The sequence below is a fragment of the Hemitrygon akajei genome, chromosome 4 (genome assembly GCF_048418815.1).
Source record: "Hemitrygon akajei chromosome 4, sHemAka1.3, whole genome shotgun sequence".
NCBI classification, from domain to species: domain Eukaryota; kingdom Metazoa; phylum Chordata; class Chondrichthyes; order Myliobatiformes; family Dasyatidae; genus Hemitrygon; species Hemitrygon akajei.
In genome coordinates this window covers 66,101,056-66,129,046 of record NC_133127.1, presented here as the reverse complement: position 1 = coordinate 66,129,046, position 27,991 = coordinate 66,101,056, and the positions used below count along the sequence as shown (strand labels likewise).

The 27,991-nt window shown below is 39.6% G+C and overlaps 1 protein-coding gene across 6 annotated transcripts in view; it reads left to right on the top strand.

Moving 5' to 3' along the window:
- Positions 1–27,665, top strand: part of tbc1d9 (TBC1 domain family, member 9 (with GRAM domain)) — a 64,556-nt gene extending 36,891 nt beyond the window's left edge. For 4 of the 6 annotated variants that reach the window (XM_073042743.1, XM_073042748.1, XM_073042749.1 and 1 more), the window contains exons 14-21: positions 4,357–4,464; positions 4,561–4,629; positions 12,252–12,492; positions 13,936–14,001; positions 18,434–18,523; positions 22,773–22,847; positions 23,023–23,129; positions 23,220–27,665. In XM_073042743.1, coding sequence (XP_072898844.1) covers positions 4,357–4,464; positions 4,561–4,629; positions 12,252–12,492; positions 13,936–14,001; positions 18,434–18,523; positions 22,773–22,847; positions 23,023–23,129; positions 23,220–23,909 — 1,446 coding nt within the window. In that variant the 3' untranslated portion in view covers positions 23,910–27,665. The remainder of the gene's footprint in view (positions 1–4,356; positions 4,465–4,560; positions 4,630–12,251; positions 12,493–13,935; positions 14,002–18,433; positions 18,524–22,772; positions 22,848–23,022; positions 23,130–23,219) is intronic. The other 2 variants (XM_073042746.1, XM_073042745.1) reach the window with 2 other exon arrangements.
- Positions 27,666–27,991: the final 326 nt, after the last annotated feature.

Here is a 27,991-nt window from a genome sequence, read left to right as displayed (position 1 = left end):
TCCTGCCAATCAGCCAATGCTCTATTCATGCTAGATTCTTTCCTGTAATACTGTGAGCTTTTATCTAGCTAAGCAACCTGATGTTTGGCACCTTGTTAAGGGCCCTTTGAAAATACAAGTACACAACATCCTCTGGTTCTCCTTTGTCTGCCCTGCTTGTTATTTCCTCAAAGAATTCCAACAGATTTGTCCGATAAGGACATGCTGACTTTGGCCTATTTTACCATGAGCCTCCAAGTACCCCCAAAACCCTGTCCGTAACAATAGACTCCAACATCTTCCCAACCACTGAGGTCTGGTTAACTATAATTTCCTTTCTTCTGCCTCCCTCCCTTCTTGAAGAGTGGAGTGACATTCAATCATGCTGTGTTATTTGCAAATCTGACAATTTTCAGAAATGACCACTTCTGAGCTCTTTTATAGGTTACCAGGTAGTCAGAGAAAGAGATTCAAGGACCTGCTCAAAGTGTCCATGAGGAGAAAAGTGTTGCACCCCGCCCCCCCCAACCAAATTGTTGGGAATTTCAAGCGCACGGCCAGTCGAAGTGGAGAAAAGGGTTTGTGCATCCATGTACCAGGAGTACAAAAAAACCATCAGGCATCCTGGTGGAAAGCTGAATGACTTACAGGCCCAGAATTGGTATTCCTGTAAATACTGGAAAGAAAAAAGAGAGATACTCTTCCTATTGTTACGAATCCCGTAACTGGGTCACTTACCAGCAAAGATAGAGAGGTCCACTGAAGTCTGATGGTACTATTTTTAAACGTTTTTATTTATAAAGGGGCACAAAAGTTAAGGTTAATACAAACATTCAGATAATATACGTCATCAATACTCAACCTAAAGCGCGGGTATAGTAATAATCAACAATACGAAGTAGCTCTATCGTTTGTCTAGGGGTAAAAATATTGTCCGATGGAAATATCAAAGTCTCTGGAGTTCATGCAGGCTTTTAGCCTTTTCCGGACCGCTGGGGTTTCACGTGTTGGAGAGAGAGAGAATTTTTGGTGAGAAAATAAACTTGCCAGCCTTTTGGACTGAAATTGTTGAATCGGGAACGTGGGTTCCCCGTTGTCAGTTCGAAGTCCTTTTCGGGGTTATCAGCCACTCGCTCCCCAGGTTAGGGGAACCGAATCACACGTGGCTTCCGAATAGCTTCCCGTCATCACGGGAGCGATGAGCGATGGTGTCTCCTTCTGGTGCGTCGCTGGGGTACTGCCTCCTGCAGTCCCCTTTTTATCTTGACTTGCAGAGTTGTAGATGTCAATCAAGGTAGGGTGATACAATCCCCACCCCACAGTGCCCGAGGGTGTACATGTAGCCATGATAGCTGGCACGTAGTATAGAGTCGCTATCCACACAGGTGTCTCTAAGAACAATGGTCAAAATCCGTTGCATTGTCTCTCATTTCCTGAGTCCAAGGCCCGAATTAATAGCGATCTGGCGATTCTCAGGAAGGAGGGGGCTGGTATCATAACACTATGAATGCTGCTTATAAGATTGTAGTTTAAACATCGCAGTTCCTTGAAGCAAAGCACTGTAGATACTGGATAAAACTAGAATTTATCAGCAGTCAGAGTAACTGTAGTGAGAGAAAAGAGTTTGCATTTCCAATCAATGATCCACATCAGAATGTTCTGAAATAGTTGAATTTATTTTATCAGTTGTATTCTAGATGAATATTAAGTTGATTAGGCGGCCCATACTTAATTTATCAGGATGTTGTCATGGAGGATATTAACCTGAACTATGTTTTTAACCCAATTTGCCTGGCTGGCTGATCAGTATGTTGTCTGTCCACCCATCTTCCCTGTGCCCCCTGAACTTTTTTCTGCTGTGCTTTCATACTGGACCATGTTAAGAAGCATTGCATTTTGTTAATGAGGAAGCGCCATTGAGATAATCATCTTTTAAAAGGAATTTAAATTCCATTATATTCTTCCCATGCTGATTTATTTTTGGAAAACCATCTCTGTAATCTGATTAAAAGTTCTGAAACTGGATATCAAAGCCTTTACACTGATATGCGTGATATATCCTGTTTGCCCTCTCACCATAGGAATGTATGTGCAAATCTATCTTCAGAACTTAAAATCAGAGTTGGGTAGCTAAAATTAATTCTTTACCAGGGCAACTTTGGAAAGTATCTTCATAAGCTTCTTCAATGATCTTCTTTCCTTAATAATAAAAATATAAAATTCAGTAATGATTCTATATTATTTCTGATTATGTGATATACAGGCTTTTTGATTATAATACCGTTTGCTACTTTTCCATAAGATGAGAGTTCATCATAATTGGACAATTGTCTTAGCATAATTGGAAGACTGCTTAGCACATAGAAGAAAATCAGAATAAATGGGTCTTTTTCATGGTGGATTTATATAATGTAGACCTCCAGGATCAATTCATGGCCCTCAATTATTTTCGGGTTTTAATAATGATTTGAAGAAGGGAGAAAAATACAAGATGATTGATGATATCAAAGTAGGTGAGCATACTTGTTGCCATGAGGATATTTGGATTCAATAACAGTTGAGTGAATGGGCAGAAGTTTGGCAGATGAAGTTTAATATGGGGAAAGTGTGAGGTGGTGCATTTCAGTAAAAGGAATCTAGAGGAAGACTTGTCTAAATGAAGAGAAACTGCAAATGAATGAAACTCAATGGAAAATAGGTGTCCTTGAACCACAAGTTTGCAGGTCAATTCATCATGCAAGTAGGGTTAGAGTTAAGAAATGGAAATTTGTTAGAAATGTTCAGGGTACGGTGAGGCTCAAGGATATACTATCATTCAAGGAAGTCCATACACACAATGAATAATTTCTTGGGACTCTATTATGAGCACCTGAAGAAGTTGGGCCTGTATTCTTTGGAGTTTTTAAGCGATGTTAATGAAGCATAGGATTCTAAGGGGAATGTTGCTCCCTCTAGTGGGAGAATTTCAAATGATGGGAGTCAGTTGCAGCAAAAGAATGTCCTCACTTAAACGAAGTCCATGAGAATTTCTTTTTGTATATGTTGGTAAGTACCTGGACTTAGCAATCCTGGAGGGTTGTGGAGACCTAAGGAGTACTTAGGAAGAGAAAGGTACAGTTTTGAATGATTGTTTTGACCAGACTATGTAATAGTTTCTTCCCCCAAGCTATCAGACTCCTCAATACCCAGAGCCTGGACTGACACCTTACTGCCCTATTGTCTTGTTTATTATTTATTGTAATGCCTGCACTGTTTTGTGCACTTTATGCAATCCTGGGTAGGTCTGTAGTCTTGTGTAGTTTTTATGTGTTTTTACGTAGTTCAGTCTAGTTTTTATACTGTGTCATCATGGTCCTGAAGAAACGTCTCATTTTTACTATATACTGTACCAGCAGTTATGGTCAAAATGACAATAAAAGTGATTTGACTTGTGCATTTGAGAGCAACAGTGAATTGTCAACGAAGAGGAATTGAAACCCAGACAGATTAGCATGATTACATGCCCAAATGATCTGTTCCTGCTCCTACTTTCATGTGTTCTTGTGATTTGCAGATTGCATTTGCATAAAGATGTGTACAATATTAACTTGACCATGGCAGATTGTGTAGCAGCCTCTGATTATTTATAAGATCTTGTCTAAGCAGTGTCCATTGATATATTACTATCATTTTACTTTGGGATTACCACCTAACAGAAATTTAACTGGACCTACTATTCCACAGTTGTGGTCAGAGCCCAATTATTTTCTGCTGAATATCCAGATTTCTACTCCCCCCCCCCCCCCCCCCAAATCTTTCCATCAGCATATTGGTACTTGATGTTATGAAAGACTTCAGTCACTATAAGTGAGTACAGCTTCAAAAACATTCGAAGCTTGACATTATCCAAAGTATAGGAGCACGCTTGACTTTACAGATTCCAGCATTCTAACCACTAAATCCTTCTGCCACTAGCATACTGTATCTACAATATTCATCTATCAATGCACTGCAGTGGTCTCCAAGGCCACTTGGACAGGAGCTCACAGCCTTTAATCGCTACCATCGTGAAAGACCTGAACAATGGGGGCATGGGAAAGATAACCACCTGAGAGTCTGTGCACTGTCCTATACTTGGAAACATTCTGTCTGGGTCTAAGTTTGGGAACTTCTTACTCCCCAGGAAGGTTATAATTGTTCTGGAAGTATGTTTGTCACCAGTCTCTGGAGGTTATGGGGATGGGCAGCAAATACATTGTCAATGATTTTATTCAGTTGGTAAAACAAGTTTTGAAAAATTTATGGGACAATGCTCGATTCAACTGCTTGGATAAGGATATTGTATTAATGAGATTCAGTATATTGAAAATATATTTAAGGCATGTTTACTTTTTTCAGAAATTTGGCAGTATTAGAGCAGATGTGATCGAACAAATGCGGTTTAAGCAGAGACTGAGAGTCATTCAGACACTTGAAGATACAACAAAGCGTAACGTAGTGAGTGCGGTAATTCATATTTTACTAGTTTTGCTTGTATTTGCAAACCCTACTCTCCATTTACATTTTAAACTAAAGGTAGTTTCAATTTATTTTAATGTTCAGGTTCGAGCCATTGTGACAGACACTGCATTCACTATAGATGAACTGGAGGAACTCTACGTACTTTTTAAGGTAAGCCAGTTTATCTGGGAAAGTAATTTTTTGCCTGGTTGGCATGTGAAATACTTCAGTAGTAAGTGTCCATCATTCCCAATAATGTGTACTTGTCATTAAAACATAGTTAAAATGGAAACGTACTCCCAAGTAAACAAAATGCCTTTCCAAAATTGCATTGTTAAAGCTACTATTGTGCTATAAATACGGAAGTATAAAACTGACAGAGATGCTGCATACCATTTGTTAAGAAGATTCTATTTAGTTCCATCAAAACTAAAATTAATACATGCTAAGCTGTTACCTTTTAGGTCAGTTAGTGGTTACTGTCTATCTGACATTGTCTGTAATTTTTTAGTGCATATCAGAAAGCCTGTGTTACAGAGCATGTTGTGCATATATAATTATGCTGTTTAATTTTTATTCCTTGCCCCAACATTTAGCCTGATTTAATTAACATACTTTATATAAATTGGTGTAATGACTTAAAATATCTGTTTCTTTTACTAACAACAAGTAACATTTCACTAATAAGCTTGATTAATCTTATTCATTTCACAGCATGGAAGCATAGGAAAACTACGTTTTCCTCATAGTTTAACACTGAGGCAATGTATTTGGGTAGAATCGTCAACTTTGGCCAGGGTGTAATATGAATACATATTGTAATCAACTGCTGCAAATTAAAAGGGAAGTGCTAAGTGTCTAGTCCAATCGTGCTGCATTATGCCAACATTGATGGTGAAATTTGCAGCGATTATTTTATTTTATGGAACAATACTCTGAACACTTTGTGCAGTCAAGTATGCAAAAATTTGATGTGTTTGTGCCATTAATACATCTTGCTGCTAAATCTGCATCAATCAAATTTTATCAATCAATAAAATTTGTCAATCAAATTTTAAACCATTTTCTTGTGCACTAATTGTTCTAATTAATAGTTCAATGTTTCAGAAATAATGTAGCATGCTGTTCAGATAACTATCTGAAAACACTTTACAAGAAGAATCTTTAAAACTTCAACTTTCTACGTTCTCCTGTCGGTCTTACTCTAATTTCATCATGTTATCTTTATGGAATAGGCCAAACTTAGCAGGTAAATGCCAGTAGTTCCATAGTAAATTGCTATTGGTTATTTTCATAAAGGCCAGTAAGTTCAGGACTTTTCCATACAGGGAATTAGACACTGATATCTCCAACACACAAAACATTCTGCAGATGCTGGAAATCCAAAGTAACACACACACAAAATGCTGGAGGAACTCAGCAGATCAGGCAGCATCTGTGGAAATATCTATGGAACCCAGGATGTGACTTTCCTTTCCAGGACATCACAGATATCCTCCTCCTCCAAGTAAAATAGTTTCCTTTCCTCCACCATTGATGTTGCCCTCACCCATGTTTCCCATATCCCGAGCATTCACATTCACCCCATCTTCCCGCTGCCTTAACAGTGATAGAGTACTTCTTGTCCTTACCCACCACCCCATGAGCTTCCCCACCCAACGCATCATCCTGCGCAACTTCTGCCATCTCCAAAAGATCCTACCAGAAAATAAATCTTTACCTCACCCCCCCCCCCCCCCCAGCTTTCTACAGGGATCGCTGCCTCTGCGATTCCTTTGTCCGTTCATCCCAGCACTTATTCCTGCAAACAGACCAAGTGCTGCACTAGCCCATTCAACTCCTCCTTCACCTCCATTCAGGGCCCAAACAATCTTTCCAGGGGAGGCAACAGCTCACCTGCAAATCTACTGGGGTTGGCTATTGTGTCCAGTGCTCCCAGAGCAGCCTCCTCTACATCGGTGAGACCCATCACAAACTGAGGGACCGCTTTGTTGAGCACCTCTGTTCCATCTGCCAAAAGCAGAGCTTCCTGGTGGCCAGACATTTTAATTCCAATTCCCATCCCCGTTCAGACATATTGTTCCATGGCTTCCTCTTGTGCCAAGATGAGGCCACCCTTAGCATGGAGGAGCAACACCTTCTATTCCATCTGGGTGGCCTTGGATCTAATGGCATGAACATCAATTGCTCCTTCTGGTTTAAAAAAAAAATCCCTTTCCCTCCCCTCTTCTGTTACCTGATCAGGCCTCTTACCTCTTCTCACCTGTCTATCACCTCCCCTGGTTCCCCTCCTCCTTCCTCTTCTCCTATGGTCAACTCTCCTCTCTCATCAGACTCCTTGCTCTCCAGCCCTTTATCTTTCCTACCCAGCTGGTCTCACCTATCGTCCTCCTTCCCCAACTCACCTTTTTACTCTGACGTCTTCCCCCTTCCTTTCCAGTCCTGGAGAAGGGTCTCTGCCTGAAACATCCCTATCGGCAAAGGACTGAATTTCATGTGCCTTTTCAGTCCACCACTCATTTTGTATGGCCCGTATTGCCTTTTGCGCTTTCCTCCGAGCTGCCTGCCAGTGCTGTCTGATGCTAATGGATGATGGGTTATCTAAAGTTGCCTAGTGTGCTTTGTGCATGTTCTTAAGCAAGTTGTGGATGATGTCTGAGTTATCGTCAAACCAATCTTGGTGGTTTCTGCTCTTATGGCCGATGGATTGGGCTGCTGCCTCATAGAGCGCAGAGCTGATATAGGTCCACTGTTGTTCCATGGTATTCCATGGCAGGGGTGTGTGCTAGCGCCAGTGCTCTTTAACATCTTCCTCCTGTGTGTTACCAAGCTTCTCCACAACAAGACTGAGGATAGCAGTGGTGTTGCTGTGGATGTCAGATTAGATGCAACCTCTTTGACATCAGGAGGCTCCGCATAACCACCAAACTCCATAGAGAACGGGACCTGGAGCTGCAGTATGCAGGTGACTGTGCTCTTGTGGCCCATACTCCGGAGGATCTTCAGACTGTCCTTACTGTGGCGGTGAGAGCGTACAGCAGGATGGGGCTGACCGTCAAAGCCACCAAGACAGAAGTGGTTTGCCAATGGAGTACCAGTGTCCCACCCACTCTACCTGCCTTCACTGTTGGTGATGAAAAGCTGTCAGTAGTGCCATCTTTCAAATATCTGGGGAGCATTCTCTGAGGATAGCGGCATTGACAACGACATCCAGAGCTGCATTAAACAGGCATCAGCTGCCTTTGGGAGACTCCAGCGTAGAGTCTTTCAGAACAGGAGCCTTCATCCCTCCACAAAGATCGCCGTATACCAAGCGGTCTGTGTCACCACCCTCCTTTATAGCTGTGAAGCTTGGGTAACCTACAGCCGTCACATCAAGTCCTTGGAGCGCTTCCACATGAGCTGCCTTCAGTGCATCCTGGGAATTACCCGGCATGAGCGGGTGCCTCACACTGAAATACTTGTAAAGACCAACTGCAGAAGTATTGAGGCCATGATCACCCAGCCTCAGTTTCAGTGGCTGGGGCATGTGATAAGGATGCCCCCATGTTGGCTACCCCGCAGAGTGTTATACGGCCAACTACATCATGGTTGACGCTCAGCTGGAGGGCCGAAGATTTGCTATAAGGATCAGATGAAGGATGCTTTAAGGAAGTGCAAGATCAGCCCGAGGACCTGGAGGATGTTGCTGCTGACAATAACACTTGGCGACAGCTGTGCAGGGACGGGGTTCGTATTCTGGAGATGAAAAGAACAACTAGAAGACAGTAGAAGAGAGCCAAGAAAAATGCAGCCATGGTTGCCACTACTACCACATATACATGTCCCACCTGCAATAGAGCTTGTGGGTCCAGGAAAGGACTGTATAGTCATCAAAGATCTCACCATTAAAGGAGTGGATGTTGTCATCACATTCCGATGGACAACCGAAGAAGAGGAGATCAAAATGAATGTTCGATATTTCAGGCCAAGACCATTCAATAGGATTTAAAAGGAAGGAGATGAAGTCAGAATAAGAAGGTGGGGAGAGGGGAAGGAGTACAAGTTAGAAGGTGAGAGGTGAAGCCAGGTGGCCTGGTGGGGGAGAGGTGATGAAGTTAGAAGCTGGAAGGTGATGGGTGGAAAAGATAAAGGGCTAGAGAAGAAAGAATGATAGGAGAGGAGAGTGGACCATATGAGAAAGACAAGCAGGAGGGGCACCGGGGGAGTTGATAGACAGGTAAGAAGAAAAGAAGTAAGAGGGGAACCAGAGTGGAGAACAGAACCCATGCATTCCACGAGGAGGGCATACAGAGACTCCTTACAGAATGGTGCTGGAATTGAACTCCAAAAAGCCCTGAGCTGTTACAGTGTCATGCTGACCACTACGCTACCATGGTGCCCATGGAGATGGAGCTAATCTGGACAAGTATGAGGCTTTGCAGTTTGGAAGGTAAAATGAAAAACAGAAAGTATACAGTAAATGGCAGGACCCTTGGGAGCATTGGAGAAAAATTGAGGTACAAGTCAAAAGCTCCCTGAAAGTAGCCAGACAAGTGGAGAGAGTAGTAAAGTAAGCCTTCATTACTTAGGGTGTTGAGTATAAAGGTCAGAAAGTCATGTTGCAGCCATGTATAAATTTATCTAGGCCACATTTGCAATATAGTGTGCATTTCTGCTTAGCACACTTCAGGAGAGGTGTGGAGGCTTTGGAGAGGGTGCAGAAAAGGTTAACTAGAATGTTGCATGAATTAGAGGGTATTAGCTATGAGGCCAGTCTGTGTAGTGGTTACTTGGAAACAAACCAAATCCGCTGAGAGACTGAGTACGGGAGTTGACACTGTATGACATGCTTCAAAATAACTGAGTTCCAAGTTGAAAAAAGTGCATTTGATTCTTTATTACAAAACTAGCAAAGACAAATAATCTTACAGCAATTTTAGAAATAAGCGACATAAACATAACAGAGCGATCAACAAAAGAAAATTACTCCATGGCTCACTGCCTCTGAACTGGACTAAACTGAACTAGCAAAGACAAAGCAGGAATATACTGATTTGCTTCTAGCACGGCAATAAACCACGTGACAAATTAGCCATAATAAACACAAAATGCAATACAGACAGAGGGAAAATAGATACATGGCTCCTACAGAACGGACAAACTTGGATTGTCATAGAGCATCAGAGGCTAAAGGGTGACCGATGAAAGTCATAGCTTTAAGGTAAGAGGGAGAAAGTTTAAAGGAGATTCATGAGGCAACATTTCTGTACATTTCAGTAGTAAGTGCCTGGTGCACATTACCGGATGAAAAAATGGTAACACATACAGTAGTAATATTTAAGGCATTTAGGCAGAGAATGAAGGAGACAAACCTTGGGCTGTCATCATGGTCGGCACAGACATAACCTGAAAGGCCTATGCTAGATTCTGTGACTTGACTTGATATTGTTTTATATTGTATAAGGTGAAAGATGGTTAGTATCACATTTTATTCCATAAGACCATAAAACATTGGAGCAGAATTAGGCCATTTGGTTCATTGAGTTTGCTCCACCATTCAATCATGACTGATCCTTTTCCCTCTCTTCAGCCCCACTCCTCAGCCTTCTCCCCATAACCTTTGATGCCATATCCAATGAAGAACCTATCAAGCTCTGCCTTAAATACGCCCAACAACCTGGCCTCCACAGCTGCTTGTGGTAACAAATTCCACAAATTCATCACTCTTTGGCTAAAGAAATTTCTCCGCATCTCTATTTTAAATGGATGCCCCTCTGTCTTGCAGCTGTACCCTCTCTTCCTAGACTCCCCCACCATGGGAAACATCCTTTCCGCGTCTACTCTGTCTAGGCCTTCCAACAGTTGAAAGATTTCAATGAGAATCCCCACATCCTTCTAAATTCCAGCGAGTACAGACCAGAGCTTTCAAATGTTTCTCGTATGATAACCAATTCGTTTCTGGAATCATCCTTGTGAACTTCCTTTGAACCCTCTCCAATGCCAGCACATCTTTTATTAGATGAGGAGCCCAAAACTGTTCACAATACTCAACGTGAGGCCTCAGCATCACATCCCTGATCTTGTATTCTAGACCTCTTGAAATGAATGCTAACATTGCATTTGCCTTTCTCACCACCAACTCTACCTGCAAGTTAACATTTAGTGTAGGGTATTCTGTACAAGAACTTCCAAGTCCCTTTGCACTGCAGATTTTTAAATTTTTCTTCCTGTTTAGAAAATGGTCTGCACATTTATTTCTACTACCAAAGTGTATGACCATAGATTTTCCAACATTGGATTTCATTTGCCACGTTCTTGCCCACTCTCCTCATCTGTCTTAAGTCCTCCGGCAGCCTATCCGTTTCCTCAACACTACCTGCCCCTCCACCAATTTTTGTTTCATCTACAAACTTGGCAACAAAGCCATCTATTCCATCAACTAAAACATTGATTTACAATATGAAAAGAAGCGGTTCCAGCATTTTTTTTCATAGTATTGTTTAATTAAGAAAACGGCTACTGTTGGGAGGCCTGTATATAACTGCCATCAAGGTACTTTTACCATTGCTGTTTTTTTGAGCTCAGCCAGAAATTACTACCCTAGAGGTCCTGTTTCTCAGCTTTCTGCCTCGCTCTCCAAATTCTCTTTTCTGCACCTCTTTGCTTTTCCTTCCTATGTCATTGGTACCAATATGTACCAACACATCTAGCTGCTCTCCATCCCCCTCCAAAATGCTGAGGACATGATTCAAAATGTCCCTGACCCTGGCACCTGGGAGCAACAGACCATTCAGGTGTCCCATTCACGTCTACAAAATCTCCTGTCTGTTCCCCTGACTGCTGAGCCCCCTGTCAGTACTGCTCCCCTCTTCTCCCTCTTTCCCTACTGAACCCCAGATCCATGTTCAGTGCCAGTCACCTGGGAATCCAAAACCCCCACAACAGTATCCAAAATGCTACACTTATTATTGAGTGCTAACTGCTTATTGACTGCCTATTCTGTGGAAGCAAATTTGTTTTCAAATATGTAATATGGAATATGAAAGATATAATGCTATTGAAAATCGTATTTAACTGAGATTAATTGTATAAATTGCATATGACTTAAAGTGTTCAAAAAAAATCATTTCTTCTTTAAAACAATTTGCTGCAACTTTGAGCAACAATGGAGGCAAAACTAATTGTACATGATTCTTTATTTGAAATGGATTTGTGCTCCATTAAAATAATAGAGAATCATGACGATTTGAATTGGAGTTTCCACCTATTTACCTTTTGAATATCATTCTCACTTAAAATATTTATTGCAATATTCCAGAGATAGTTGACTACTGTACTGCATTCAATTGAAATTGGGAAACGTATTCTTTTAACAACTTGGGAGAACTCAGCAGTTTGAGGTTAATTCTAAACATTTGACAGAGATTTGCCAAGTAGTAAAGGAAAGATTGTATGTTATTTTCAAAAGCTAAATGATGATGGGTAAAGGCTGTTTATTTAAGGTTCTGTTCACAGAATCTTTGGTATGTCTGTGAATGGAGCGAATGTGATAGAATAGATTGGTAAAGCCTCCTTTCCATTTGTTCTTCAGGAGCTTCTTCCATTTTCTGCCCTTCATGTGCTTAAGGAACAATCTCTGAATATTAGAGCTGATCATTTTTCTGAAAACTAATGTAACTTTTAAACATGTCCATTAAATTCCAAAATTGAGTGATGTGTACTATAAAAGCATTTGGTAAAATGAATTATTTGTGCTCTGCACTTAAATTCTGACTATCCTAAAGGTCTTTTTTAATCACTTTCACATTTAGGCTGAGCATCTGACAAGTTGTTATTGGGGTGGAAACAGTAATGCCACAGATCGCCATGACCCTAGTCTGCCTTATCTTGAACAGTACCGTATAGACTTTGAACAGTTCAAAGGATTGTTTGTACTACTTTTCCCCTGGTCATCTGGTGCACATTCTGATATATTAGCTAGGCGCTTATTTCGACTTCTAGATGAGAATGGAGACTCTTTAATAAACTTCAAAGAATTTGTCACAGGATTAAGTAAGTAATATTTTCCATTCACCATTGTGCATGCCTTAGTCAGTACAAGCAAACTGAAAAGTTTATATAGAGTATTTACATGAAGATACTTAAACAGATTAAGCAATGTCCAGAAGAAATAAGAATTTGAAATTTTAACATTTCTATAGTAATTTAAGCAGAAAGGCACAATGTTGAATAGTTGCACATGCAGTAAAATGGCGTGATAATTTGATGTTGGACTCTTCACAGAGAACGAAGTCTGTATTCAGATACTGCTGGATGGTCATTCACTTGTGATGGTGAATAAGTCTGAATATTCATCGAGCGGGCTTACTAGTAGTCTTTCTAGCATGAAGCTAATATTGCAGATTAGATCAAATAACTGAGAACTCCTCAAATCCCCTGCTACAATTATACTTAATTTGAAAGTAATTTCATTCATCAAAAGTAGTGTAACTACGGTGGATTCTGATTAATTGACTCACTGGTTAATTGGGGCAGCTGTTTATTTGGGCCAACTCTTAAAGAACAAAAACTAATTGAGGAAATAAATGGAATTCCTTTATAGTGGGACACTATGCCACTTAATTGGGACACGGGACTGTTGAACAGTTTCTAACTTGTGTCACTCACATGCACTTGTGTGACAATTAGACACTACATTGGGCTTAGAGCAAACAGTTTTAAAATAGCGTCAGTTGTGTGTATTTGTGTTCCGAAAGCAGTGATTTTTGTCAATGATAGTTGGTGAGAAATTAGCAATAAGACAATTCAGAACTGTTTTGCTCACTGTAGTTTCAAGCATTCAAGCTTAGAGATGACAGAAATGGGCGGGAGTGAAGATGAAAAGTTTTTAAGGTATCGACGATGATCTTGAATGTTACAATGAAAATGCGGATTTGGAAAATGCAATTGTATGAAGGCAGTCTATTATCTACACTGGTCTGATTTTGTTCATGTAGAGTCAGTCAAAAGAACATGGTAGCATACACTGGATTAATTCCTCCTTCACTAACTATTCGGAATCAATACTCAGTTTTATAGTACTGTAATAGTATTGATTAGAATAGTATTCTAATTTGTTCTGCTTTTCATTTAAGTACATAATTTGTTACTTAGTTAAACAGTAGTTCATTTTTTCATACCTTTTTAGCTATTTCAATGTAACTTAGGCTATTTGGGGTAATCGCTTTATTGGGCCAAAATATACTCACCCTGATGTAGCCTAATTAACCAGAATCCACTGTATACTGTTCTATTTATTATGTGATTTTTTTTCATAGTATTGTTTAATTAAGAATTAAAGCTAAGGTTCACTTGAAAATGGCAGCTGGGGTAAAGGGAGAGAAACTTAAATTAAAGCTCAACTATGATTATATGATCTATAAAATGACTATAAAATGAGTAAATAGTCTTTTCTGAGTTTTTAAATATAATTGTATCCATTATTTGTTTTCATAGGTACAATGTGTCATGCAGATCTTGTAGAAAAATTGAAACTGCTGTATAAAGTACATGTGCTTCCTGGTAAGAATATTGATATTTACCTTTACCGCAGTAGAAATGGCACTTAATTGTCAAGTCTGCACTCTTTATATAAGTATTCACATCTCAGCAGTGATGACATCACTGGTAGAGAAGAGAAATTGTGTGTAAATTAATTTTAATGGGATGGGGAAACACAAAAGGACTGTGACTGGGGAATTTGAATGAAAGTGCTGTGCATTCAAATAGATTTCATGAACATTTCCTTTTTTGCCCACATAGTTGAAGGAAGGTCATTGAAGATGATTAGGCTTGGAGTCTTGCCCTGAAAAACATCAGCACAGCTTTAAAAACTGGGCTTGATCCTGCATCTCTGTGGATGTTACACTCTTTCCCAGCACTTTCTAGGTTTTACCATATTTCCTAGTTTCCATAATCTTTTCAAATTGAGTCTCTAATGTTTGGAGTAGTCTTGGTAAACCCAAACTCTGCATTAGTTGAGCAGTTTATTGATTAGTGCTGCACGATACTACCTTAAATAACACCTTTCATCATATTGCTGATGACCAGAGAACAGATTGATCAGATGGCAATTGTCCTCATATTTATGAATACATGGGCAGTTTTTTATAGTGTCTGGTTGATGTAAGAGTTGTAATAGTACTGGGATGATTCAGCTAGAGATATGGCTACTTCTGTACTATGTCTTCAATACTAGAGCCTTATTATCTGGTGTAGGAACCTTTGGAGTATGCACTGCTCTAAGCTATTTCTTTGATATCAAGAAGACTGAATTGAATTGGATGAAGACTGGCTAGAGTAATGCTGGGAACCACAGGAGGCGACTAAGGTCGACCATACAGTAGACACTTCAGGTTAAAGGTGCTTTTATCATATCCTTGGCAGTTGTGCACTGAATCAGAATACTCTTGCTAATTCTGTTATTTCTTTGTGTCCACTACCAATAATGTCTATATGTGTTAAGACTACATAGCTTTGGTCAAATCCTTTGGTAATTGATTTCTTATCGCTAAAAATGTATGACACATTTGCTTTTTAACTCAAGATCAATTCACTGTAACATTGCTGGTTTGGCAGCTCATTTTTAGCTGAGATTGTCACTCTGGGTTGCTTATTGAACCAAGGTTACTTCCTGGCTCATTTGTAGTGGTAGAGTGAGGCATTTTCCCACCCATGAAATTGTAAGTTGTGATTAAATAGATTTTGCTATTATCAGTGAACCACAATGTTTTGTTTTGTAATTCCAGAAACTAATCAATAGAAAAACATGGGAGCTGGGAGTTAAGTGGCTACTTAGTTTTACTTCAGTGAGTCATTCAAATATGACGTGTTGGCTTAATAACATTTGCCATTCACATACTTTTTACCTATAACCCGTAATGAATTATGAAAACAAACAATGCTTAATCGAGCAAATTATTTACAATGTTACTCAAGTATTACTAAAATATGAAATACACTGCACTCCTCGTTATAAATTGCAACTCAGTAGATAATGGATCTCAACTCAAATATGTAATGTATTGCTGTCTAGCCATCTTATATACACAGTATACTGTATAATACAACTACTATATCGATATCCAGAGCATAATAAATTTTATATTGCCTCATTCAGGCCTAAAGATTTAATCACTGTGGAGGATTTCTTTCTTTTGTGGGATAACATCTTTCCTGACAAGGGGCTGGGGGGTGGTGTGGGTATCACTCTGCCTGGCAGATGAGACTTGCGGCTGTGAAGCAATCTCTGGTTCTGGGGCTCCCTGTGTGGTGGTTGTAGGAGTTGACTCTGGGATTGCAGGAAATGGTTCTGACAGCTCCGGACATCTTTCTTCTGGACATGTTGGCATTCTGAACAATGCGTGGCAGCTGCTCAATCTGCTGATCTGTCCATGGCCACCAGGCAACTCTTCGAGCCAACGCTACCGTTTTGACCACAATCTAGATGATCGGCATGTAGGTCCTTCAAAATTGTAGCTTTTAGCTTGGAAGGTACAACAGCTGTCAATTCCCACAGAAGGCAAGCATGTCAAGGGGCAGTTCATCTTGGCACTGATAAAAATGGGGGAAATGAAACTTGTACTGCACATTCCAGCCATTTTGGGGGCCATGTGGATATAAAACAGTGTAGGCTCTTTTCTGGTTTCTCTTTGGATCATCACTGCTGTAACAGTGAGATTTTCAATTTGCATTAGGGAGAATACATCAAGAGAGGATATCCTCTTTTGTAAATGTTTCAGGTATCTCCTTTTCCAAGGGTAAATGGGGCAAACCATCAGTATTTCCATGATTAGTTGTCCTCTTGAATTCGATCTTGTACTTGGGTCCTCAAAGAAACAGAGCCCAACCAATCAAATTCAAGGGGAATACTGAAGTCATGGAAATGCTGTTGGATTGTCATGTTTACCCTTGGCCTGAACAATTTACAGAAGAGGACACTCCTCTTGACATATTCTCCCTAATGGAAATTGGAACTCTCCTTATCACGACAGAGATGACAGTGAGATTCAAGGGAAACCAGAAAAGACCCCGGACTCTCTCAGATCTGCATGGGCACCCAAAATGGCTGGAGTGTGCAGCAGAAACTCCAGTTCCCCCATTTTTACCAGCACCAGGATGAACTTGCCCTTGACGGGGGTTGCCTTATGTGGGGACTGAGAGTTGTTGTCCAATCCAGGCTGGGAGCTAAAGTGCTGGAGGAACTACTGTGCATGCTAGTCATCTAGGCATGGTCAAAATTAAAGCTTTGGCTTGAAGTTTTGTCTGGTGGCCTGGGATAGATCAGCAGATCGAGCAGCTTGCCATGCACTGTTTGGGTGCCAACACATCCAGAAGATGCCAAGAGCAGTGTCTCCCCATCCCTGAGAATGGACTGCATTGCCCTGGCAGAGGTAAATGGGGATTTTACCAGACCGTTCATGGGCACGTATTTCTTGGTAGCAGTGGATGCAGCTACAGAATAGCCAGAAGTGTTCCCAATAGCCCCCACTACAGCCTCTCACACTGCTAACTGTACTGAAAAGCCTCTTTTCAAGGACTGGTGTTCCAGAACACTTAGTCAGTGATGATGGGCTACAGTTTCTTGCGGAACAGTTTCAGTCAATCCTGAAAATGAATAGAGCAAGGCATATTACATCTGCACCACCCAGCTACAAATGGCTTGGCGTAAAGGTTTGTCCAGAGTCTAAAAATGCAGAACACTACACTGACACTGAATCAGAAGCTCGCCAATCTCCTCACATTGCAGCACACTCCACAACCACCAAGTCTCCAGCTATGCTGTTCCTGAGTTGTCTCTTGTGTTTACACTTGGATCTCAGAAGGCGTATGCAGGAGACAATTTGAGACAAACTGAAGGCCCTTCAAACAAGGAGGTTCAATGTTTCAATCCTGGTGTCCTGGTGAGGGACTACAGAGATAAAGGACAGAACTGAACCACCCTCCTCCTACACAGAGGAGGTTGCATCTAATATTTTCTGGAGATGACACATCGATCAGTTGAGGAGAGCCAAGTCAGTTGTTGAGAAGAAAGGTGGTCAGAGCTGTCAGAACCACTGCCTGCAGTCTCAGTCAACTACAGCCATCACAGAGGAGGCCCCGGGAGCTAAGATTGCTTCACAGCCACAAGATATATTATGCATGTGTACGTGAGTTTGGATGCATTCTATATTCTATTTTGGGTTGGAGTTTATAGCTAAACAGGGAGGAGTGTTGTGTATTTAATATTTCAGTTATATTTGAGTAATACTATAAATTTACAGAATGGTTTAATTTAAGCAATTAAATTAAACAATTTAAATAATTCATTACAGGTTGTATGTGCGAATACATGAATAGCGTTCGTCGTCATGTCACCACGTCATACTTGTGCATCTCACTAAAGTAGAAACGAATCTAAGGCATGCATTCCTGGCTCTGTGTTTTTGCTTTCAATTGGATTTATGTTTTAGAGTTACAAAACATAACAATAATTAACACAGATAGTGGGATAAAAGTAAATGTCTTTATGTATGTATCTTATAACTGATCTCTCCATTTACCATGAGCTTGTTGTTCCTTTAGTAAGTGAATCATTAGAGAAGACTAGCAGACAGATTTCCATTATTTCTTGGCTAGCTAACTGCAGAAATTCACACTTCACTACTGCTGGACTCTGAGAGGAATGCAATGCTCATGTTTGGAACTTCTGCTTGGGACAAGCTTGTGTATGAGTCAGGAACTTGTGCTCATTTAAAGGCTACATGTCTGCAGTTTCCTGCAGAACTGGTGGTTTTTAGTACAGCATATGGGGCCGATGTCAGCATTTCATTGCACATTACATTAAGTGAGAAAATCTTTCAAATTGAGTTAACCCATAAATCAGACCATCGCTTTAATTATTTCATAGAAAATATTCATGTTCCGAAGGGTTTCCTAGGAACTGAATAAAGCTGTTCCTTCTCATTGTATTTAGAACCATCTTTCAATGAACAAGAGGATCCGGATTCAGCATTTGAAGCTACACAATATTTCTTTGAAGATGTAACGCCTGAAACTGTTCATGGTAGGCTTTATGAACAAGGTAGTGTCTGTATTTTTAACAGTGATATTCATAATGCAAGATGAGGCTTCGCATTGTTATAGGTTTCATTGACTGAGGCACGAGCAAATGACAGCATCGGTGCAATAAAAACATTGCTAAAAGGGCAAAGATTAGATACAAGTTGATCATGTGGGAGCAAACAATATTTTTACTGGATGCAAACAGTATCTTAGTTGGGCGTTTGGAAAATTTTCAAGATTCAAGATTGTTTAATGTGATTTCTAGTACACAAGTGTAAAAGAGAAAAAAAGTAATTGTTACTCCTGATCTGATGCAACCCTCAAAAAAAACACAAAAGATAAGGAACTCAATAATAATTAAAAAACACCATAAATTTAAATATATAAGATAGCTTGTATACATGAATTGTATGACTATGAAGTGACACTAAGTTGTACAATAGGTGACTGACTGGAAGTAATAAAGCGGTGGTGGAGTTAGTGGGTGGAGATGTTTTTCAGTCTTGTTGCTTGGGGAAAGTAACTGTTTTTCAAACTGGTAGTCCTGGTGTGAATGCTACGTCATCTCCTCCCTAATGGGAGTGGGACAAACACCCATGAGCTGCGTGGGTGGGATCCTTCATGATGTTACTGGTACCTTTCTGTATACATGTCCTTGATGGCAGGTAGGCCAGTGCTGCGTTTTGACTACCTGTTGTAAAACCATCCTGTCCACGGTGCAGTTTCCGTCCCATGCAGTGATGCTTTCTACTGTGCATCTGTAGAGTGATACAAGTATTGATGTGCATAGTCCAGCTGTCTTCAGCCTCCTCAGAAAGTAGAGGCATTGGTGAGCTCTCCCAATTGTGTGTCTTCTGGCACCATGTGAGGTTGTGTGTGATATGCACTCCCAGGAGTTTGAAATTGCTTGCAGTTTCCATTGCTGTGCTGCCAATGCAAAGTGGTGGGGGGGGAGAGAGTGTGAGTAGTGAGAATTTTCCAGAAGTGATAACCATCTCCTTTGTCTTGTTGACATTAAGGAAGTGGTTATTTCCCTTCAGATTGGATAGGGTGCATGAAAATTAAACTTGTGGAATTAATTCCACAAACTAAAGTGTCCTATTTCAGATTTTGTCCTTCATATGTATCTATAATTGATAGATGTCCCATAAGAACTTTAAGTTTTTTATATTCTTAGAAGTGGATGTAAAAGCTCTGTTTTACATCGTGCTATTAAATTAGAATTGCAAAATGACTCACACAGAGCAATGAGATCATAAGGGGAGAAGGAAATGAACACAGGTGTTTTTGGAATTTTTCAGATATTTTAATGAATGTACAGTATGAAGCTGCTTCAGCTCTATAACCGAATTAATATTCAAAGTTAGAGGCATTAGTAGACATAGAAAACATAACTAAATCCTATATTTGATAAACTGAACTATAGAAAACAATACACCTTGACAGTTTTCACTTTTGCTGAGAATGAAACAGAATAGTTTGTTTTAGGCAGGAGAACCTTTTTCATGTCAATTTTGTGAAATTTCACAACAACTAAACTTTTGTAAAGATTTGCTACCTTGAAAACAGCTGTACTTTAGCAGTATTTTTTGCAGATAATGTAATTATCATCATTACAAACCACAAAGCATCCAATTTATTGAGTAAAATTATATAATTAAGAAATGAGGTGATTTCTACAGACATTATTTTTTCAAACAAGCTATGCAACACTGCTTTACATGTGAATCTTTTCATTTGTTCTGAAAGAAATGCCTTTATTTCTGACACTGATAATGTCCGAAACCAAGAGATGATCCCCTTAAGTGATAACAGGTTGTTGCCCAATAAATCAGTAGTTTTCTGAATGCACTGATTGCCCACCACAGCTCCCACTGAACCTTTAGAATGATCAAAATATCTTGACCAAAATTGATAAAAGTAATGTCACATTAAATTTTTCTGAACCACGTTTCCACTTCTTGCCTGTACGTAAAGTTAGGAGTAGTCTTCCCCTCACTTTTGTCTGTTGTTCTTCTGCATTGCTCCCACGGTGAATGCAGTATGACTGGCGGAAGAGTGATGGTAAGAAGTGGAAAGTGTTCTGACTGTATCAGTTTGGCATGAATTATAGCCACCATTTGATGTTAACACCTGAAAGTCAACAGCTAGATCACTAGCATTGTGATGGTTACAAGATCGTGAACACAATAATCCTTTACACGATCTTCATAGAGGCTCTGCCATTCCCTCAAAGAAGCATTACATATTATGTGTTGGAGATCAAATCATTGGAATGTCATAATCCGCTCAAACATGTTTCCCTTCAGATTCTAAATATCAGTTAGGTTGTAAGTGTTAACACGGAGCTGGCCACCATTGCCATGCTAAAAAGGCCCTGAACAAAGCCATGTATGAGGTTAAGATTGGACTCCTCTGTGTTCCTTAACATTTTTATATGCTTGTTTTGGCCATTTGTGTTATTGCACCAAGCTTTTTGTGCATGACCATCAACCAGTGAAAGTCGTCAATTGCACCTTTTGCAGCAGAACTCCTGCAATCTTGATCTCCTGGGAAGCTCACACTTGAGCTCATCTTCCTTTTGCTCTGCCTTCTCTTATCTCTGAAGACTGATTATGTGCAGAGCCCTCCTGTAATCTATGCTGCAGAAATGCATGATGTACAAGTGTTTGGTTTGATGACTGAGGAGTTTGGATTGAGTGACATGGGGGGGGGGGGGGGGGGAGGCTTCCAATGATCTTTCACCATTGCCTGAAAAGAAGAGGTATTTTAGCAATCTGAAAGAAGAGGGGCATGTGTTGGATTATGGTGGGAGTTGAAACAACTTAGTTGATTGTGGCTAAATCACCTGTAACATATGGTTCAGCAGAGGTTTGGGGATGTGAGAAGAATAGGAATGAGTGATACCTTTGCTAGCATTGTCCACGGATGTTCTAGGATATAGATGTAATATTTGGAGCAAAGGTAAGTAAATGAAAGTTCTGAGTATTTGTTAGGATTCCTGGTTATTAGAGGTTGTTTGGAAACTCTTGCATGAAGCATTGTGTAAGGCTAGTGACTAAGCTGTGGAATGGATCTTGCGTACTGATGAATTTTGGCTGTAATGGTAGAAGTGAAAAATGGCATCAAAGTACTTGGGGCTTTATTCCTGGTATTTACTTTGTTTGCAAACTCTTTTGTTAATTCACAACAATTTGGATTTAGTAAGGTTTCCTGCTTGTTCTCTACTCCACCAGCCAAGACTTCCAGAGCTACGTCTGAAAATCAGGGTTGTTGTTCTCACTCAAGCTCTGCCATGGTATTTGCAACCATAAAGTATCTAGTTTCATAAGATGTGCATCTCTGGCCCCATTCAGTGCTAGCATGCTTGAACAGGTGTCAGCTGCTCAAGGTACTGAGCTCTGAGGATATGCAGCAAGTTTGGTGACAGGTGGTGAAGCTGATTGGATGTTAGTCAGGCGCTTGGAGCACAGCTTCATGTTTATCCTTCAAGCCAGAAGGCACCCTTCAATTGCTCAGCACAATCCCAGCTGAATATATTCAGCTGTTCTCAGTTTATGCTTTCAATCTCTTCTCCACATTTGTTTGAAAAAAAAATTACAATTGTTTTATTTAGTACAGTACTCCTTGAGCTTTAGGCTTTACAATGTGTTAGGTGAAATAATGTCAGTCCATAAAATCCTTTTACCAGATGGTCAAAAATAATGTGCTGTAACTTGCTTTTGGGAGGGAGGGAGATGTATTTGGGATCTTAATAACAGGGCCAACAATGTATTAGCTTAACCAATGATGTTTTAAGATTGAGAAGGAAATGGAACAGCCAGGAGGAAAATGAATTTGTTAGTAATTTGCAAAATGGGGGATAGAAAGATAAATAATAGAAAATAAATATTAGAAAAGATAAAGGTATAACCTTTGATTGTCATATCATAAGTATTTTTCCGGCTAAATTCAACCCAAAACTTTTTAAAATACCATAAACACAAGATTCTGCAAGTCCTGGAAATCATGAGCAACACATACGAAATGCTGGAGGGACTTGGCAAATCAGGAATGGTGGAGAAGAATCAACAATCTGATGAAGGGTCTCAGCCTGAATTGTTGGCTATTTATCCCCTTCCATCGATGCTGCCTTACTAGCTGAATTCTTCCAGCATTTTGTGTGTATTGCTTTAAAAATAACATGGCAGTTTTGCCCATATTTGTGTGAATATCTTACACTGATAATAAATAACGTTTTCTTTTCTCAGTTACAGAAATTCAGTCAAGAACAAAAAGTGAAACAGAAGATGGCTTTGTCACTGTAAACCTAAAGAATGAGAAAGGTAAAGAATGAAGTACAGCAGCTAATTCTCCATAGAGTTTTAAATTACTATAATTTTTAAAGAAATATTGTACTATTTTAAAATTTTATCTTAAACTTTTCCAATAGCATTTAGTATCATAAACTTAATCTAATCGGTTGATGTTTGGTTAACTTGTTTTTTTGCTCTCTTATAGTGGAGAAGCAACAAAATCCACGAGATTATCGACATTATATCAGAATGTGGGCGCAGGAAAGAGAGCCGAAGTTGCAAAATATCAAAGAATTACCTAAACTGAATCAGGTAGGTTAAATCCTTCTATACTCTAATTAGTAACTAGCAACTTTGTAACACACTGAACTTTTAAGTACCCTTATTTTTAATCCTTTTTAGGAGCAATTTATTGAGCTATGTAGAACTTTGTACAACATGTTCAGTGAGGATGCGAACGAGCAAGAGTTATACCATTCTACTGCGGCTGTAACCAGTTTACTTCTGGAGATTGGTGAAGTAGGAAAGCAGTTCATCGGTCAGACACTTCCAGAACCTGGCAGCAGTCAAGACAGTAAAAGCAGAATACACCCGAGGAGGGAAAACCAACATTATGGACAAGGTGATTCTTTCTGTGCTGTCCTCGAGAGGATGGATGATGAAAAGGTGTCTTCCAGTGAAATGCAAGAAATTAAACTGGATGATAATTCACCAAAAGAAAATGGTATTTCTTCAGCAATGTTAATTTCAGATGATGAAACTAAAGACGATACTTCCATGTCCTCGTACTCTGTACTAAGCGCTGGCTCTAATGACGATGAGAAGCTACAATGTGAGGACATCACGGAGGACACAGTACTTGTGCGTAATAACAATGATAACCCTCTTGCCAGGAGTAATAACATAGACAAAGACTGGGCTATCACCTTTGAGCAGTTCCTGGCTTCCCTTCTGACGGAGACCGCTTTGGTGAGATACTTCGAGAGGGCTGGGCTGGTGATGCCCAGGATTACAAATGCTAAGAATGTCAGAATGATGGGAAAGCAGATCACGTCAGTAAATGACTTTGAGATTGCTCCAATCTCAGGATAAGGTGGTTTCTGCTACTTCAACATATTACATCAAGTAATGTTCTATAACCATGTAGACTGATGTGTACAGTAGTTTCAGAAAATTGTCTCATGTACTGTATCTTGTATTGTAAATTATAAGATGAATTTTTCCCCTCCTAAACCCATGTTTTGTTGCCATTGGGCATAAAACTTTAATTTATAATATATAGAAAATTGGAGCACCTGCACTTTTCCTTCATGCTGCTTTTTAAACCAGAGGAATTGTTTTTGTTAATTAATCATTTGTGACCAGTGATTCCTTGTAACTTTATACTGTATGTTGACCTGTGTCTTTTAATGTTTCTGAAACCATTCCTGGAAATTTTCATTTTTATACTAGAGACCTGTTCTAATATGACTTGTTTTTTTTTCAAACTGAAATTGCTATTTTAAATTGATTTCTTTCCCATGTTTTTAAAACAATTCTTGGATGTTGGCTCGACCTTTAACATGATAGGAACAATATACAGAATAAAATCAAAACGCCAGTTTAAAGCACTCAGGTAGACTGATTAATTGTTGGTAAATTGATCCTGGGCATATAGCAAAAACAACTAATTTATTGTTTAATCACTGAAAATTTGAAAGTATGAAAATCGGTGAGGAAACAAAATGGAGATAAAAATTCTAAATGTAGATAGACCCTTGACCCTTGCCCCTGGCCGTCATCAAGTTGTATCCTGGAGCAATAATTTGAAAAGGCAGGGCAAAGTGAAGAAGAAACAAATGCAGAGAGGGAGAGTGTCCTTTGAAATGAGGAAACACTGAAATATAGGATAAGTTTAAGCTTGAGGGTAGAGAGAATTGCTGCAACATAGACATAGAAGTAAGCAGAGAGAAAGAGGGAGGTTCTGGGACGAGCTGAGCTGAGAGTCAGTGTTATCATATTATCATGCAATGTTTTTTTTGGTGTCTGCTCTCTGATATCACTTTGGAGTTCATCTCATTGAACTCTGGCTCCTGTGCCTATTCCGGCTCTGTTTTCAAAACTGGCAACAGTATTTGGAACCTTTCTAGTCTTTAAACAACCACCCGTTCTTATGAAAATGAGGACTGCAGTTACTGGCGTGTGGAGCGATAAGCACGGTTCTGGCGGAACTCAAATGGTTAAGCAGCCTGTGTTGGGGGAAATGGAATGTCAGTGTTCTGGGTCGAGACCATTCATTTGGACTCGATGAGAAGCTGAGACTTTTCATTTTCCTCCCCAAGTGCCGCCTGACTTGCTGAATTCCCTCAGCATCTTGTTTGTTACTCCTATGGGAACCCTAAAAACTGTAAAGGAAACTAAATTTTTATCAAAGGTAAATGTGTGGCCTCCCTTCACATCAAAATCACACCTGAGCCAAATACATTCATGGGTTATTCGATGGCAATTATGATGGTGCACAAGGATCATTCTAAATTTAGCTTTGATGCCTGTTTGCCCCTGGTTTTGAATGCCATGGAACTGAAATTTACTGCTGATAGGATTCTGTATGCTAGTAAGCCTGGCCACTTCAGGTGCTGTTAGCTACCTGGAACCCAAAAGTTGCCAGACTTCAAACAATTTTACAATGGCTATTCTGTTAGTTGGACAGGACAAATTTATATAACTTGTTTCATTGTAATATTTAATGTGCTCTGGATAGAGCATCTCAAGATAAATCTAATAACCTTTCAAAGAGAAATACTACAGCAACCTGGTTAGATATTTAAGTTCAAACAGCATGTTTCCATTTGATTCCCTTAACCAGTAATTTTGTTTTCTGTGGATGAAGTCTGTAAATCAATGCTGAGGAAATAATATGCTCTGCACAGCTGCTTTGAAGTAAATCTGACATTTTCTCTGGAAAACAGATTTAAAATTTAACTCTGGTACTTTTAAGGAAATGCATTAATTATTTTATATGTAGGTATATCTGCCAGCATATAGATCATTGAGACATTTCAAGGCCAAGTAATTTTGAAGTCTCACAATCTAATGTAAAGCCATCTTTTATATACTTTGATAGTATTGTACATGAAGCATATATAATAGATTTACATGTAATCAATCTGCCATTGTATTTCAAGTACAGAGGTGAACATCAAGCAACATACTGTAACATTACACTATTGATTGGTTACATTAGCACTTAATTGATGCTACTTAATGGCTCTGAATGAGTAGAAGGAAGAGGCAAAATTCAATACAGAGCAATGATAGATTATTTCAAAGCAGAAGATTGTAAGTGCTAAGTGGTGAACTGAAAGAGGTTCCACATCCCCTCGCTACACCATTATTCTGATCTGTTCTCTGACCATAGCTAAAAGTAATTCCAGCAAGAAAAAAAGTCAAGACCTATAAAGTCTGCTTTTGTATAATTACATAGATGAATTAATGGTAACTTGAAATTGAATCAAATGTGTACCATCTAATACAAATGTCATTGTAGGAGGGGAGTGGGTAATGTAAATTATTCATTCCATCTGCATTTTGGTTGAATGAACTACTCAAGTGCCAGCCTATTTGCTAACCAATTTGTCAAAATGGACGCCATTAGTCTGTAGAGAACTCTCCCAGCTGCATCGGTGGGCAGTGCAGATCTGGCTATGTTAAAACCAATACCTTGGATCCAACTCTGAAATTGCATTTCTGGAGAATAGTTTAAGGAAGAATTACTTTTGATATAAATCCCACATTAGTTTCTATCCATAAAGTTAACCCCATTGTGGCACTCTCTTATTGATGGTATCCCATCTGTTGCACAAGCAAAAATGTTGGTGTGCAGAATATCCTCTTCTGAAAAGTTGCTCAACAACCTGAAACATTGACTCCTCCTCCATATCTGTTTCTAGTCCCCTTACAAATAATAACTTCTGAACCATGCTTTCATCTTATATGCAATGAACATAACCGAGAAGCAAAGATTTGTTGCCTGGCAAAGTTGACACATCCAAAATGCAGAGCAAATTCTGTTGTCCCAACTATGTTGCACAATATGTCTTCCAAATTCTCAGACATTTCATCTATTCATCTTTGAACAGAATTGTTGTTGAGTGGAATCACTTTAATTAATTGGTCTGGTGACTTATGCAAAATTCTACTCAGAACCTCCCTCAGTGCTGGCAGAATCAGTTCTTCTCCAATTGTATGGGGCTTTCCAGATTTAGCAAAGACCTATGAAATATTGTATGAAGCACACAAGATATCACTGTTTTGTTGTGAAGTGCTAGCAAACACGTTTTGAAGTGTTTTCTGTTTCAGAATGTTTGCAGGATCAGGTTTATTATCTCTGGCATATGTTATAAAAGTTGTTGTTTTGTGGTATTTAATTATAAATATATAATTAACTAAATAGTGCAAAATAGAAGAAAGTAATGGTGAGTTAGTGTACATGGGGTTCATTGTTAATTCAGAAATTTGATGACGGAGGAGAAGAAGCTGTTCTTGAAATGTTGAGTCTGTGTCTTCAGGTTACTGTACCACTACCTTGTTGGTAGCAATGAGAACAGGGCATGTCCTGGTGATGGGGAGTCCTTAATGATGGATGCTGCCTTATTGAGGCATCACCTTTTAAAGGTATTATCGATGCTGGGGAAGCTAGTACCCATTTTCTGCAGTTTATTTCCAATCCTGTGCAGTGGCTCCTCCATACCCCAGATGGTGGTGCAAACAGTTAGAAAGCTTTCTGTGGTGTATCTGTAGAAATTTGTGAGTGTCTTTGATGACATACCAATTCACCTCCAACTTCTAATAAAATACAGCCACTGCAGAGCCTCTTTGTCTTGCATCAATATGTTGGGCCCAGGAGAAATCTTCAGAGATGTTGACATCCAGGAACTTGAAACTGCTCACCCTTTCCACTGCGATGAGGACTAGTGTGTGTTCCCTCCATTTCCCCTTACTGAAATCCATAATCAGTTCCTTCGTTTTACTGGTGTTGTGTGCAAGGTTGTTGTTATAGCACCCACACAACCAGCTGATCAATCTCACTTATGTATTCCTCTTTGTCACCATCTGAAATTCTGTCAACAATAGTTGTGCAATTGGCAAATTTATAGATGGTGTTTCAACTGTGCCAAGCCATAGAGTCATTAGAG